This window comes from Mustela lutreola, chromosome 7, assembly GCF_030435805.1.
Source record: "Mustela lutreola isolate mMusLut2 chromosome 7, mMusLut2.pri, whole genome shotgun sequence".
NCBI classification, from domain to species: Eukaryota; Metazoa; Chordata; class Mammalia; order Carnivora; family Mustelidae; genus Mustela; species Mustela lutreola.
Window position 1 is genome coordinate 57633141 of NC_081296.1, and position 14209 is coordinate 57647349.

Below are 14209 nucleotides of genomic sequence, written 5' to 3' on the forward strand. Positions count from 1 at the left end.
GTGCAATCTGCCTGTGTTCTGATGTGGATGTGGATCAGAGGAATATGGATGTTCTCATGTTTCTTTTCTGATTTAACATTAGTCCTTACTAAAACTGCAAGAAAGGGAACCAGTTCTTTCATAGATATTCTTTGAAATTAGGCTTTAGAAATCTTGTGTCACTTGCTCGTCCAAGGGTCCTGAGATGCCGTTCCTGGCGGGGGAAGGAATGAGTGATGTTGGCCGGCAATTAGTTTGAACAGAGAGCTGAAGACATCTCACTTAGTCAAGAAAGATTAAGAAAAGGAGGAGTGAGGGGCACCTGGGTGGCTCAGTGGGTTAGGCCGCTGCCTTCGGCTCAGGTCATGATCTCAGAGTCCTGGGATCGAGTCCCACATCGGGCTCTCTGCTCAGCAGGGAGCCTGCTTCCTCCTCTCTCTCTCTCTGCCTACTTGTGATCTCTCTCTCTGTCGAATAAATAAATAAAATCTTAAAAAAAAAAAAAAAAGAAAAGAAAAGGAGGAGTGAGTTGAAAGTGCCCCCCAGTCAGGGCGTTTAGAGAGAACATTAAGTTCCTCCCACAGAAGCAGCCTCTTCTGTGCAGAACTGACTGCCCAGATGAGAAGTGAGAAGCTAGGGTGCTGAGTGGAATGGGACTCCTGGCTTTCACAGCCACTGACTAGGCAGCAGCAGCCACTTGACCTGCACATGTTTGTCAGTAATAGTAATTTGCATTCTTGGAAGAAACCCCAAAAGTGTAGCTCTCAAATTGAAGTTTGTGAAGATTAAAACAAATGGAGAGATGGAACAATCCTACCCATGGACTCACCATGGACTGTGATCCTTTTAAGTTCTAAAACCTTGTTTTCCTATAGTTTTATCTTATGGGAGAGGCAGTTTCCTGAGACTCTAAGAGTTAGGGAAAAGTTCAAGGTCTTCTATGTCCCAAAGCTCAAGGACTCGTATATGAGAAGCCAGGCTTACAAGATTTTGTTCTAAGTTGGTAGGGTTTTCTCAGAGAACTACCACTGCACTCTGATTAGAAATGAGTTTTGAGGGGCGCCTGGGTGGCTCAGAGGGTTAAGGCCTCTGCCTTCAGCTCAGGTCATGATCTCAGGGTCCTGAGATCGAGCCCCGCATCGGGCTCTCTGCTCAGCAGGGAGCCTGCTTCCCTTCCTCTCTCTCTGCCTGCCTCTCTGCCTACTTGTGATCTCTGTCTGTCAAATAAATAAATAAAATATTAAAAAAAAAAAAAAAAAAAAAGAAATGAGTTTTGACGGGTGCCTGGGTGGCTCAGTTGGTTAAGCGACTCTCTTTAGCTCAGGTCATGATCCCGGAGTACCTGGGATCAAGCCCCATATTGAGCTCCCAGCTCCATGGGAGTCTGCTTCTTGCTCTGACCTCCCCTCTCATGCTCTCTCTCACTCTCTCTCTCTCAAATAAATAAATAAAATCTTAAAAAAAAAGAGAGAGAAAGAAATGAATTTTGAGGAACTGGGGAGTTGAGGGGTATTGAGTTTTGTTCTTACTTTGCCCTGATTCCAGGTTTTCGTGGACAGATCATCTGAGAGACTTTCCCCTTATTTCTACTAGTTCCCCATGGTCTCCCTCAGCTGGAGGATAAAGATATAAGAAATTCCATCAACTGATGTTTTAATCATGGGTCATGCTTCTATCTTCTCTCATGTGTCTCATGCAAGGGCTCTAAAAGTACCTTCTAGACCACCTCCTCCACGTACCTTGTGACCAGAATCCAAATTAAGGTTATTTGAAATTTATGATTTATAATACTACCCAGAAATGCTACAGAGAACCATGGCACAGCATCATCCTGAAAGTTGCTGGTTTCAGTCTTTTGCTTTTTGCTCTACTGAGAGCATGGGCCAAGGACAGGAGGAAGCCCTAGACGTCTGTGCTCCAAGCTCTAAAAATTCTACAAAAGCACCCCATCTAAGGCTGGAGGATGGGGATGGAGAAAGTTAAGAAAAGGCTAACTTGACCTTTGCTCAGTAGACTCAGCCTTGTTGGCCAGGCCCGCCTGAGGTATTTTTGTCTTTCTTACCTTATAGGTGTACAGCAAGGTCATAGTATAATTGCTGTGAGTGACAATAAGAGACTCTGGGTAACTGTAAACATGTGCCCAAGGGAGTTGAAGGGAAAATTAATTTAGGTAATTTATTTTATTTTATTTTATTTTTAAGATTTTATTTATTTATTTATTTGACACTGAGATAGAGACGGCAAGAGAGGGAACACAAGCAGGGGGAGTGAAAGAGGGAGAAGCGGGCTTCCCTCTGAGCAGGGAGCCCAATACAAAGCTCAATCCCAGGACCCTGGGATCATGACCTGAGCTGAGGGCAGCTGCTTAAGGACTGAGCCACCCAGGTGCCCCTAATTTAGATAGTTTAAACATTTTGAGTTTTTTTTGTTTGTTTGTTTTTAAAGATTTTATTGTATTTATTTGACAAGAGATAAGAGTCAGAGAGCAGAGTTGTGGGGGAGTCCAGGGATGGCAGAGGGAGAGGGAGAAGCAGGCTCTTCGCTGAGCAGGGAGCCCCAAATGGGGCTTAATCCCAGGACCCTGGGATCATGAAGTGAGCCAAAGGCAGATGCTCAACTGACTGAACCACCCAGGTGTTCCAATTTTGATCACTTTATTTTTCTTTTACTGTTATTTTTCCATTCTCTGTTAGAAGCAAGTCATTAAACCCAGCCCCCATTTAAAAGGAGAGAGACTAAACCTCTGGAGGGAGAATTACCAAAGAATTTATGCTCCTATTTTAAAATCACCATAGTAATCAGTAAATCTTGAAGTAGGTTTTTTGAAACTATGAAAGTTATCCTGTTCCACTAATTTTAGCATCCGTCCGTTGATCCTGACTATAGCAATTATTACTGTGATTTTTTTTTTTTTTTTAAGAGAGAGTGTGTTGGGGGCGTTTGGGGAGGGTGCAGGGGGACAGTGGCAGAGGGAGAAGGAGAGAGAAAATTCCAAGTAGGCTTTTGAGCTGAAATCAAGAGTCAGATGCTCAATTGACTGAACCACTCAGCACCCCATTTCTAATGATTTTCTATTTCCCTTGAGCCTTCTATGTTAATTGAAATCCTTTTGGAAGGATTATTTATCATTTCTTTCCAGAATGTACGGAGTCATTCCAGTATGTATGGAGTCATTCATCTATTTCAATCTTTCTGTGGGTTTTTCATAGATGTCCTTTATCAGGTTGAAGCCCCCTTCCATTCTTTGCTGAATGTTTATCATGAAAGGGTGCTAGATTTAGCCACATGCCTTTTCTGCATCTAATAAGATAGTCATATGACTTTTGTCCTACATATGTCCTAAGATAGTCATATGATTTTCATATATTGAACCAACCTCACATTCCTTTAATAAATCTCTTTGTCATGGTGTAGAATTCTTTTTACTTTACTGGTTTAGGCTTGGTAGCATTTTATTGCACATCTGTATTTTTTTTTAATTTATTTATTTGACAGAGATCCAAGTAGGTAGAGAGGCAGGCAGAGAGAGAGGAAGCAGGTTCCCCCCTGAGCAGAGAGCCAGATGCAGGGCTCCATCCCAGAACCTTCCAGAACCCCAGGATCATGACCCAAGCTGAAGGCAGAGGCTTTAACCCATTGAGCCACCCAGGTACCCCACACATCTGTATTCTTAAAGGACATTGGTCTAGAGTTTTCTTTCCTGGTGGTTTCTTTATCGGATTTTGGTTTCATATTGCCTCATGGAATGAGGTGTGAAGTATTCTCTTCTACTTTTTAGAGAAGTGTGTATAGTCTAGTTTTAACAGCAGCACAGTATTTCAGTGAGTGAGTATGTTTAACTAGTTCCTTATCTAGGGATCTTTTGCATATGACAATGCTGCACTGACTTCATCTATACAAACAAGTACGTCTGTAGTTTTTAGGTCAAAGGGTATGTATATTTTAAACTTAGATAGATATTGGTAATCTGGTCTCTAAAACGTTACAGGCTACTGTTTTCATTTAAATAACCTTTACTGTTATCTCAGTAATATGTGTTATGTGTGTGTGTGTGTGTGCATGTATCTATGTACATATATTTGTGTTGCACATGTTTATGAATAATCAGGAAGTCTTTGGTCTGACGTGGACTTTGGTACTTCTTAGGTGGAGCAGGCAGCTCAAAACTCATTCTAATTCCTCTCCTTTCCTCCCTGAGATGTATTTAGACTTAAGAGACAAGTCCTCTAAGTGCTTGCAGATTTTTGGACATCTGCTGAGTCCTAGGATAAGTGGTGAGAGACCTGGTCTGCAGTTGTTTCAACACCCCCCCCTTTTTTTTTAAAGATTTTTTTTTTACTTATTTGAGAGAGAGACAGTGAGAGAGAGCATGAGAAGGGAGAAGCTTAGAGGGAGAAGCAGATTCCCTGTGGAGCTGGGAGCCCAATGAAGGACTAAATCCCAGGAGATCGGGGATCATGACCTGAGCCAAAGGCAGTTGCTGAACCAACTGGGCCATCCAGGTGCCGTCTCTACCCTTCTAATAGTAATACCCAACAAACTCCACGTTGCAGAAAAATTTACTTAAATGGGGAAAAGCATCAGTCACCATTAGTGTCCTTCAAGGCACAGAGGTTATTCTGCTGTTAGGAACAGGATCCTGAGTAACTTGCAGCTAGCTATGGGATACATAGAGCAATGTGTACTTCCTGTCCTGAAGATGAAGAAGTATGAACATGAGAAGAAAATACGTGGTTGGAGAAATAAAGCCCAAAGAAGCCAGTGGTAGATTTGTGCCATTTTTATTACATAAAAGATCAAAAATTCAAGAGTACAACACTGCTTATTTTCTTGTTTGAAGATCAGACCTTATCTAGTTTATTTAATATTCACCACAGCTGCAGGAAATTAAACCGAACCTTTAGCAGGTATCGCATACGGACCTGGTTGGGGTTATAGACAATAAATTCATTGTAGTTGAGGGTATAACCGTCTGGATTCAGAACTCCTGTGTCACTTGCTGGTCCTAAGGGTACCATACTCCCATTCCTGCCAAATGAAAAAAAAAGCGTGTCAATATCTGCCTCTGAGAAGCTGGAATATAGAAAGTAGAGAGTCTTTTTTTTTTTTAAATATTTATTTATTTGATAGAGATCACAGATAGGCAGAGAGACAGGCATAGAGAGAGAGGGGGAAGCAGGCTCCCTGCTGAGCAGAGAGCTCGATGTGGGGCTTGATCCCAGGACCCTGAGATCATGACCTGAGTGAAGGCAGAGGCTTAACCCACTGAGCCACCCAGGCACCCGGAAAGTAGAGTCTTATTTGGCCAAAAGAAGTCTTCTGGCTTTACAGGCTCTGAGTACTCACAGGGTGATGAAGGAGGCAGGACTGGGAGCCATCTTGCCTAGTCCCTTGGTGCTATGTTTGCCCTGAAGTAATCTTTCTGCCTCAGGATTGGCCTCTAATAGCTCATTACACTGACCTAAAGCGACCTGCAGAGCAAAAAGATCTTTGAACACCCACATCTTCCTGAGAACTGGATGGCTCTTAGTCCAAACAGAAAATCCCATCACTACTTTCTTCCCCTCCTCCTGCACAGGAATGGAATGGAAATTGCCCTTGGCTCCCCTTTCAAGTTCTCCCAGGTGAACCTCTTGGTTCGGAATCAAACTTTTCTCTCTGGAAAAACAGGAACTAATAATAAACTAGAGATCATAAATATGTTCATCTCACCTCTGATAAAAGCAGTAGTCCAGTATCCTTCACTCGAGAAGCAAAGCAGTAATTGGCACTCTTAGAAGACATGTCGGCGAAGTAGATTCCTTTCCCAAACTGAAATATATAAACAAACTTGAAGGTCAGCTGCTTAACCCACTGTGTTAGCAAGAAGGCCTGTACCACTGACCCTGTGCTTCATGATCTTAAACACAATATAGACCTTTCTCCATTTCCCTTTGCAATTCTTTTCCAGAGAAGCAGGTGTATTCATGAGTCTCTGCTTTCTGAGGGGGTAGAAAGGATATCTTTAGGAATTTAAAGAAAGAGGGACATAGTAAGAAATGTTATGGTGTGAAAAAAGAAAACAAAGTCAGGGTTATCAGTGAGCTGGTTTACTTCTTGGGAAGGGTACTATGGAATCCTAATCTAGAAGAAAAAAGGGAGGGGGGGAAGGGACTAAGAAAATTATTGTATCCTTTACCCTTGTGCCTCCTTCCAGGATTCTACTCACCATGTAACCTGTGATGGGAGCCTCAGGTGGGGCAATTCGAAGCCCATGGCTCAGGATTCCCACCCAGTTACTAAGTCTGGAACCATGCCATAGCAGCATCCTAGAGAACAAGTATTATTATTGTACTCTGTTGCTCTCCAGCAGAGATAGGCCATAAGGATAAAAAAGCCATTTTCTCACATTTTCCAAAAGTTCCATAACTGCACTTCTGGCAAAGCAATGTCTTCCCAAACCCAAAGCTAAACTGAGACCTGTTATGAAGGTCCTCTCTGAAGGCTTCTTTCTCACCCTCCTTCTCCACTTCAAAGACATCCAGCAAGGTCATGGTATAGTCCCTGTGTGTGGGAGCATGAGTAGACTGCAGGTACTGGGAAATCACCTGTGAGAAGAAATGAAAGAAATGGCTGGTGTGGACTCTACAAGAGACCAGACCAAACTGAAGAACCTCAGGGCTTCTGGTAAAAATCAGAGACTTTCTGCTCCCTAATGGCCTCACAAGACAGTGAGAAAGAGCTCTACTTTCCCTAATTCCTGGTAAACTGAAATTCTGCTCTATACAAAAGTTTGCTCTTGGACAACCCTCTTGGGTCCCCTCCTTTGGGAGCTTAGTATTATCACTCAATAAACCATGCTTGCTGCTCTCCAAAAAAAAAAAAAAAAAAAAAAAAAGTTCATTCTTAACCAGAGTGGTCACAGAACAATGGGGTAAGGAGCATGAGTCTTACAAGTAGGAAAATAAATGATCATTTTTCTTACTTTGAACTCATAACTTTCATGGTCTAGAGGGTGCAGGGCACAATGCAGTTTTCTATAGTGTTGGTCCAATGGGTGTTCTGGGCTTTGCAGCTCTGTCTTCACCAGCTTAATGGCAATTTCAATGTCTCCCAAAGCCTGACAAGATGAGATATAGGATCAATGTGTAGGGACTTGGAACCACAGAGTAATACTTCCCAATTCACACATCTCACCTCTAGTAATTGTACTTTGTCTGACAGTTCTTTCTCTGTTCGGATTAATGGAGGGGTACGGAGTCTAAGGACAGAGATATAATCCATAATCAGTTCCCTGAGGGTGGCCAAAGGCATATGACTAAAAGTAACAGACTAAAGATAAAACACACACACTGTATAGATTCTGACATCTGGAACTAGAAATGAAATTATTTTTTATGGGTTCCCTTAATACATTTCAGATGTACAGCTTTGTAATTTTAAAGTCAGCACTGCAAGTTCAGTTACTATCCCTCACCTTATAGCAGCTCCCTTCACCCATTTCACCCACTCCCAACCCCTTTCCTCTGTCTGTTCTTTGTATCTATGAATTTTTTTTTTTTTTAGAATCTACATGAATTAAGTCATATGGTATTTGTTTTTCTCTGTTGGCTTATTTTGCTTAGCATAATACCATCAAGATCCATCCAACCATGTGCAAATGGCAAGATTTCACTCTTTTTATAACTGAGTAGTATTCCATTGTATATATATACCACTTCTTCTTTATCCATTCATCTGTAATGAACACACAGGTTGTTTCCATATCTTGGCTATTGTAAATGATGCTGCAGTGAACACAGGGATGCATTATCTTTTTGAATTCGTGTCTTCATATTTTTCAGATAAATATCCGGAAGTGGTATGGTGGGGTCATATGGTAGTTCCACTCTTAATTCTTTGAAGAATCTCCATACTGTTTCCTATAGTGGCTGTGCTAATTTAAAGTTCTATCAGTAGTATACAAGAGTTCCTTTTCCTCCACAACCTCTCCAACCCTTGTTATTTCTTGTTAGCGATAATACCCAAATCTTATTTTTTATTTATTTTTTATTTTTTTTATTTTTTTTTAAAGATTTTATTTATTTATTCGACAAAGAGAAATTACAAGTACACTGAGAGGCAGGCAGAGAGAGAGAGAAGGAAACAGGCTCCCTGCTGAGCAGAGAGCCCGATGCGGGACTCGATCCCAGGACCCTGAGATCATGACCTGAGCCGAAGGCAGCGGCTCAACCCACTGAGCCACCCAGGCGCCCCCCAAATCTTATTTTTTAAATAAGATATATCAACATCAAAAAGTAACAGCTTGGAGATAGTCCTGTCTAGAAACAGAAGTAGACCTGCAGGCCACTCAGGGTTATTTTTAGGTCATAGAGTGCTATAAAGAAAGAAAAGAATAAAAACAGAAAAAGTACCAGAATATAGAATCAACAAAGATAAAATGTATTTTCTATACCTACTGTCATTTGAATAGGGAATAGGGAGTTTCACACCTGAAGCTATTTTACTTGTTGGCTGGATATCTAGGCCTACTTTTCTTGGTAATTTCTACTCGGTCAGAAAATATGGTTATAATCAGGCCAGGAGATGGCATCCCAAACTTGTAAGTGGACTACACAGGCTATCTATAAATCATTTTGGCTCTGTATCTATCTAAGATGATCATTTCATTAGAAATGAGAGTAAAAAGATTATAGTTACTGTTGAGTGATGTAGATAGATATAGGTAGGTAGAAGACCAAAGAGAAGTGTAACAGCACAGGCCTTACCCAAAGTCATGTGGGATCCTGGTGTAGAATTCATTGCAGGCTTCCATGAGAGCTCGTCCATGCTGACCAGCCCGAATACAGTCCTCAATCTTCTTTAGAGACTGGTAGCCTGCCTTGATTTGTGCCACTGTCAGCTTCCCTGCAGGCCCATCCAGAGATCATCAGAACTCACAACTAGGGTCCTATCCTGAAAACAGTATTCATGTGCCTAATCGACAAAGACTCCCACCTTTCAGCTCTCAAAACAGAGTCTCTTACCCAACACTATCTCTCACCCCAGATCTCCTTTCTTTCATTCACAGTATCGACAAGCTTTAAATCATGAAGGTGATGAAATATCCTATTAAAGGAACTAGGAAATACAAAGAGAGAATGTGGGATAGAATCTGAAGTCCTAAAAAAAAAAAGAATCTGAAGTCCTACCCAGTGGGGCTTTCTTGGTGTCGTATTTCATTTCTACCATCGTTTCTTCCATGGCCTGGACATTACAGATCAACTCTATCAGCTCCTGCACACGAAGATCTAGCTGTGATTCTGGTTTCAAAGGGGATTTAAGAGAGTCCCCTTTTGATTCTTCTTCACTCTACAATGGAAAAAAAGAGAATTACAACATCCGGAAGGATCTATTTTAAGGTCCCTGCAAGGGCTGGCTCTACAGTACCCCTGGCAGGTGAATACCAATCAGCTTCTGCTTGAACACAGGCTCATCCCATTTTTAACCTGGGTAGAGTACTTGATGTGATTCTACCTTCTACTCTTCCCTATGCCTCCCACAGTTAAACTCCCAGAACAAGTCTAAAAGGCTCCCCTAATGAGTTGTTATGTTTAAGTATGTTATGACAGCCATTAGGTCTCAGATCTTCTCATTTTAAAAAGACTTAAGATTTTTACATTTCTCAGATACTGTGGCAGTTTTCAGCATCCTGGTTCCAACTCAACTTGTTGAAATTAATTTTTTTAAATGTGGTGTATAACCAGAAGTGAAGACAACTTTAAATGCTATTTCATGGTGTGACTATATATTACTCCTCTCTCAATCCATACATTAAACTTCTGGAAATAGGACCAAAGATTTTAAAAGAACCGTATTAAATAACGAGACTAGAAAGCATATTCTATCTTTAATCTATGGTCCTTTCAAGATTACAAAGATCCGTGAAAGTTACCCCTGAGGGAACTGTTTCCTTTGCTTAGGGGGGAAATAGCAAGACTCAGGATATCCTGATCTGTTCTAGTCTGGGACCTGATCTAAGCCATTCTGCTAGACTTCACCTTGGTTCAGAGGAAGCAGTTTTCTCCCCAAATGTACAGCTGGAGTTTACCTGTGTATTGGTGGTATAGTCCATTTCTAGCATATCATATTTTCCAGGCACCTTCTCAAACTTCTCACGGTCCTCCCAATTGTTTTTTGTTTTGTCAAGGAATCTGTGGGATCCACAATGGTGAAAAAAGTCTTATAAAAAAATCTTACAAGTAAGAAAACTCTTACTACTAGGAATGGGCTTATAATTGTTTCCTTAGAACATCTCCAAACCATTTCTTTTTTTTCCTCCCAACTATTTCTTACAACTCTTATATCTGAATTCCCAAAAATCCTGGATTCTAAATTAGGACCCTAAATGAAAAAAAGAAAAAAAGGCTCTAGAGTCAATGGGAATAAAAAATGGAAAAAAAGGACTCTTGAGTTTCCCAAAGGCCCCAAAATACCACAAAAGCCTTTGAGATTTTAGACAAAAGATCCCTTTCTGAGTTCTTTCTCTGAAAGATTCCCAGAGACCAGAAAGTTCTGTCTCTATATCATAGTGAAAGAATTTTTAAAGCTCTAACTGAATATTCGCATCCTACCCACTTTTCCCAAATTTCCTTAATTGTTGGTCATATGCTAAATATATTAGATTCTTCTGTTTTTAGTTAATTTCTTTTTTTTAAATACTTTTTTTTTTTAAGATTTTATTATTTATTTGACACAGAGAGAGAGATCACAAGTAGGCAGAGAGGCTGGCGGAGAGAGAGGGGAGGAAGCAGGCTCCCTGTGGAACAGAGAGCCTGATGCGGGGCTCGATCCCAGAACCCTGGGACCATGACCTGAGCGGAAGGCAGAGGCTTGAACCCACGGAGCCACCCAGGCGCCCCTATTTTTAGTTAATTTCAAGGTTCCAGGTGATGTAATCACTAACTAAGGATGCAGTTTGGTTTTCTATTCATAGAATGTCACAGTGGAAACACATTAACATTGAGGCCAAATCACACTTCTTATAAATTCTTAAAGAAGATACATGGAAGAAAAAGAATGGTATTTTTTGATACTCATTTCTTAGAACTCACTTCTTCTGAAAGATTTCCTTGGCTTTGTTGAGGTCCCCTGAGCAAGCCACCAAGCTGTGCTGCCCCATTTTCCCAACTGCAAAATAAATTCCACACATAAGATGGTTTCCTGCCTCCCAATCCAAGAAGAATTTTCTCAAAGTCTCCCCACTTAAGCATCTGACAAATAGGCAGGAAGGGGAAAGGGAAAGGTGAATGGGTCAAGCGGACTGATCCTGTTGGTATTAGTTACCTGCTAACTGCCACAGTTCCTGAACAGCATTAGCAGACCAACTGCAGGACACTTCCCTGCCTCAACAGGCTACTCTTAGTTTTTCCAGTGGGAACTTGTTAATGAAGATGCTTGCAATTTCCCTTTTGCAAGCCCCTCCTAGGTTATAAAGCCTCCTTTCCACCAATTTAAACCCAGAGGATCTTCTGGTTACTCACTAAGCTGTCTCTGGCTTTCTGAATGACAAATGAGAAAACCAATAAGAGTCATTACCTCGGCCCCATCTCATCCAAACGCTGAAGTGCCTCTGGGCATCATCTTCTAACAGCTGAATCAAATAGTACTTGTTGTTGTTGAACTGAAGATTGGTCTATGATAAGACAAACACACGAACATGAGACAGGTTTACAAATGGAAGCCACATAAATTGATGTCTTCCTTGGTCACAGGTACTAGTAACTGCTGTAAGGAAAAAGCTACTATAAGGCTAATATCAGGGACTTAAGAATTAAAGATCTGGGCATTGAGACATGCTCATCTGTAATTACCAAGAAAAAAATTCCCATACATAGAACAGCTCCTTCCCTTACCTGATTTAGCATGACATCATAGACATCATTCCCTTCACAGTACACATGGGCCTAGAGAGAGAAGGAAAACATTGACATTAGTGTAGTCTCAGTCCTCATGAGAGCCTTAGTAATGCTCTAAATTTTCTTCTGTCTCAAGGTGTCATTCTCCAGCACCACCAATATCTACCTTCCAGGAAAGAACTGCAAAAGCATGTTCTTTTACATATAACCTATTATTCCTATAATAAAAACATGTTGGCTTTTTTTTGTAATTACAGAAAAACAAATGATTCTAACACTTAAAGGAAACTTGCTCCAGAGGAAGCCTTTCTTCTGTATTCTTCAAATCCTTTTCACATTCGTAACTCATGCCATACCACAGCACAGTTTCTCATGAGAACAAAGATGTTTCATCCTTGATAATGGTATAATTTGCTACCTGAGAAAGAGAATGAGGTGCGGAAAGCTGATGATAACCCCAGAAGTTAAAAAAACATCCTGATTATTAACCCAGAACTCCAGCACCCCCATCTCTTAATCTTTGAGAAAATTAATCATTAGTAGCGTTTTGGAGGATTCCTAAAATGAATACTAGTAGCGTTCCAGACAGGAATCCCAGTAGCAAAAGAACAACTGCTCTCTGAGAAATTGATGGGCAAAGGAATCTCTCACCTTTCCCACCTTGGCTGTGCACTCAGGATCCACAGGAGCTTTGCCCTTTAACAGCAAGGTCTTCACGGACTCTGAGGGAGGAGATATATACTACAGCTACTTGTATGGGAATCAAAAATAACTATCATGTCATAATGAACTTTGCCCATCCCAAGAAATCCTGATCTGTCCAGGTCTCAATCTGTCTAAATTACATGAAACTGAAGATTCCAAGAAAGGAGATTCGTATTGTGGTATGCCCAAAGGATAGAAAATTAATGATATCTTTAAGAAAGGAAGAGTAAGATTTGAAAGAACAAGGCATCCTTTGTCCTCACCCCTCCCACAGGCAATCCTGCTAGTCCATGTCCTCTCTGGCCTACCACTTGAAGCTGACCTTGCTTGTCTTCTGTTTTGTTATTATTGGCCTCTCCTCCATTCACAGGCTCCTTTTTTACCCCCTGCCTCTGGCATCTTCGAGTCTTCTTTGCAGGCAGAGGGTCTTCTACAGCTGTGTTGCCATTATGAACTCGTCCAGCTTCATCTAATGCTACAGAGGCCATGTGCATAAATAGGCAAAGAACCAAAAGAAAGAATGAGTATCCAATGAACACAATCCTACTTTGAAAAAAAATCATCTTTTTAAAGGCTTAAGATGGTTTTGTAAATTTACAAAGAAATAGTAACTGCCATACCACTGTTCTTGGCAATAGTCTGAGAAATCACATCCTAATTTGCTATTCTAGCCAAATTAAAATAAAATAAGATAAAATAAGATGGAGCCCCAGGGCTCTTGTGAGCTCATAGCCTGAGGCATGAGTGTCATATAGACTGTTTATCTCTGTTTACTTGCATCCCCAAACTTTACCAATACCTATCTTCCAACTACCCAACGTGGTATGAGATAATGGTTAACAGAGTGCTCTGGAATCTGTCTCTAGTTTAGAGCCTAGCTGGGTCTCTTCCAGCTGTGGAAACTTGTAGAATTTACTTCACCTCTTTGTACCTCAGTTGCCCCGACTGTAAAATCCAGAGGAGGGCAACAATAGCACCTAATTTGTAGGATGGACCTACACAATTGTAGGATGGATGCACATAAGAACATAACACAGAGAGAGTGTAATACTCCTCAATTCTAAGACCTGAATTTTACTATCTTTGAAACTGGGCTGCATCTTACAATGGATGACATATAAACAATGAATCACGTTTTAACTGGAAGCATTTTTTTTCCCTTTCTTGGTGATACATAAAATAATGATGCATCTTAATAAATATTATCAATAAATAAATATTATTAATAAGTAAATACTTTCAATTAGATGACATTAAGTATTTAAAATAGTGCTGGCACTGTGTTAGTTACTACAGGTCCACAAGCTCTTATACACAATTCTGTAATCCGAAAAGCTCTGAAAACTGAAGTTTAAAAAGTTCAGCACCTAAACTAGGGTGATAGCCAAGGACGGGTCAGGGTACGACGGAAGGGGTGGAGCTAGAGCAGAGGGCCCCGCTCCTCTTCAGACTCCCCACCCCCCAGTATTCGCCCCCTACACTGTGCACCGAACCTCCGACCCCGTTGCTGCGCGTCCCCCGCCGCCTGGCAGCCATGAAGCCTGAACGTTCCTGTCAGCAAACCCGCCCCTGGAAATACCCGTCTGGAGTCACAGGGCGGGAACACAGCGCGCGTGCGTGCGTGCTGAGAAAGACGCGTGCATGGGACA

At 41.2% G+C, this 14209-nt stretch overlaps 1 protein-coding gene across 3 annotated transcripts; it reads right to left on the reverse strand.

Moving 5' to 3' along the window:
• Positions 1–4744: 4744 nt before the first annotated feature.
• PARP2 (poly(ADP-ribose) polymerase 2) lies at positions 4745–14209 on the reverse strand. 3 transcript variants are annotated; one of them, XM_059181049.1, is made up of 16 exons: positions 14054–14209; positions 12883–13035; positions 12507–12577; positions 11853–11903; positions 11536–11632; positions 11052–11127; positions 10049–10151; positions 9150–9309; positions 8727–8865; positions 7156–7219; positions 6944–7078; positions 6439–6566; positions 6188–6287; positions 5692–5790; positions 5326–5450; positions 4745–5007 (listed from the first exon to the last, which is right to left on the reverse strand). In XM_059181049.1, exons 1-16 carry the CDS (start codon positions 14094–14096, stop codon positions 4848–4850), a joined length of 1704 nt encoding a protein of 567 aa, XP_059037032.1. In that variant the 5' UTR covers positions 14097–14209; the 3' UTR covers positions 4745–4847. The 3 variants fall into 3 exon arrangements, with proteins under 3 accessions (XP_059037032.1, XP_059037033.1, XP_059037034.1); XM_059181050.1 differs by lacking the exon at positions 14054–14209 and adding an exon at positions 13928–13990; XM_059181051.1 differs by lacking the exons at positions 12507–12577; positions 12883–13035; positions 14054–14209 and adding an exon at positions 12132–12459.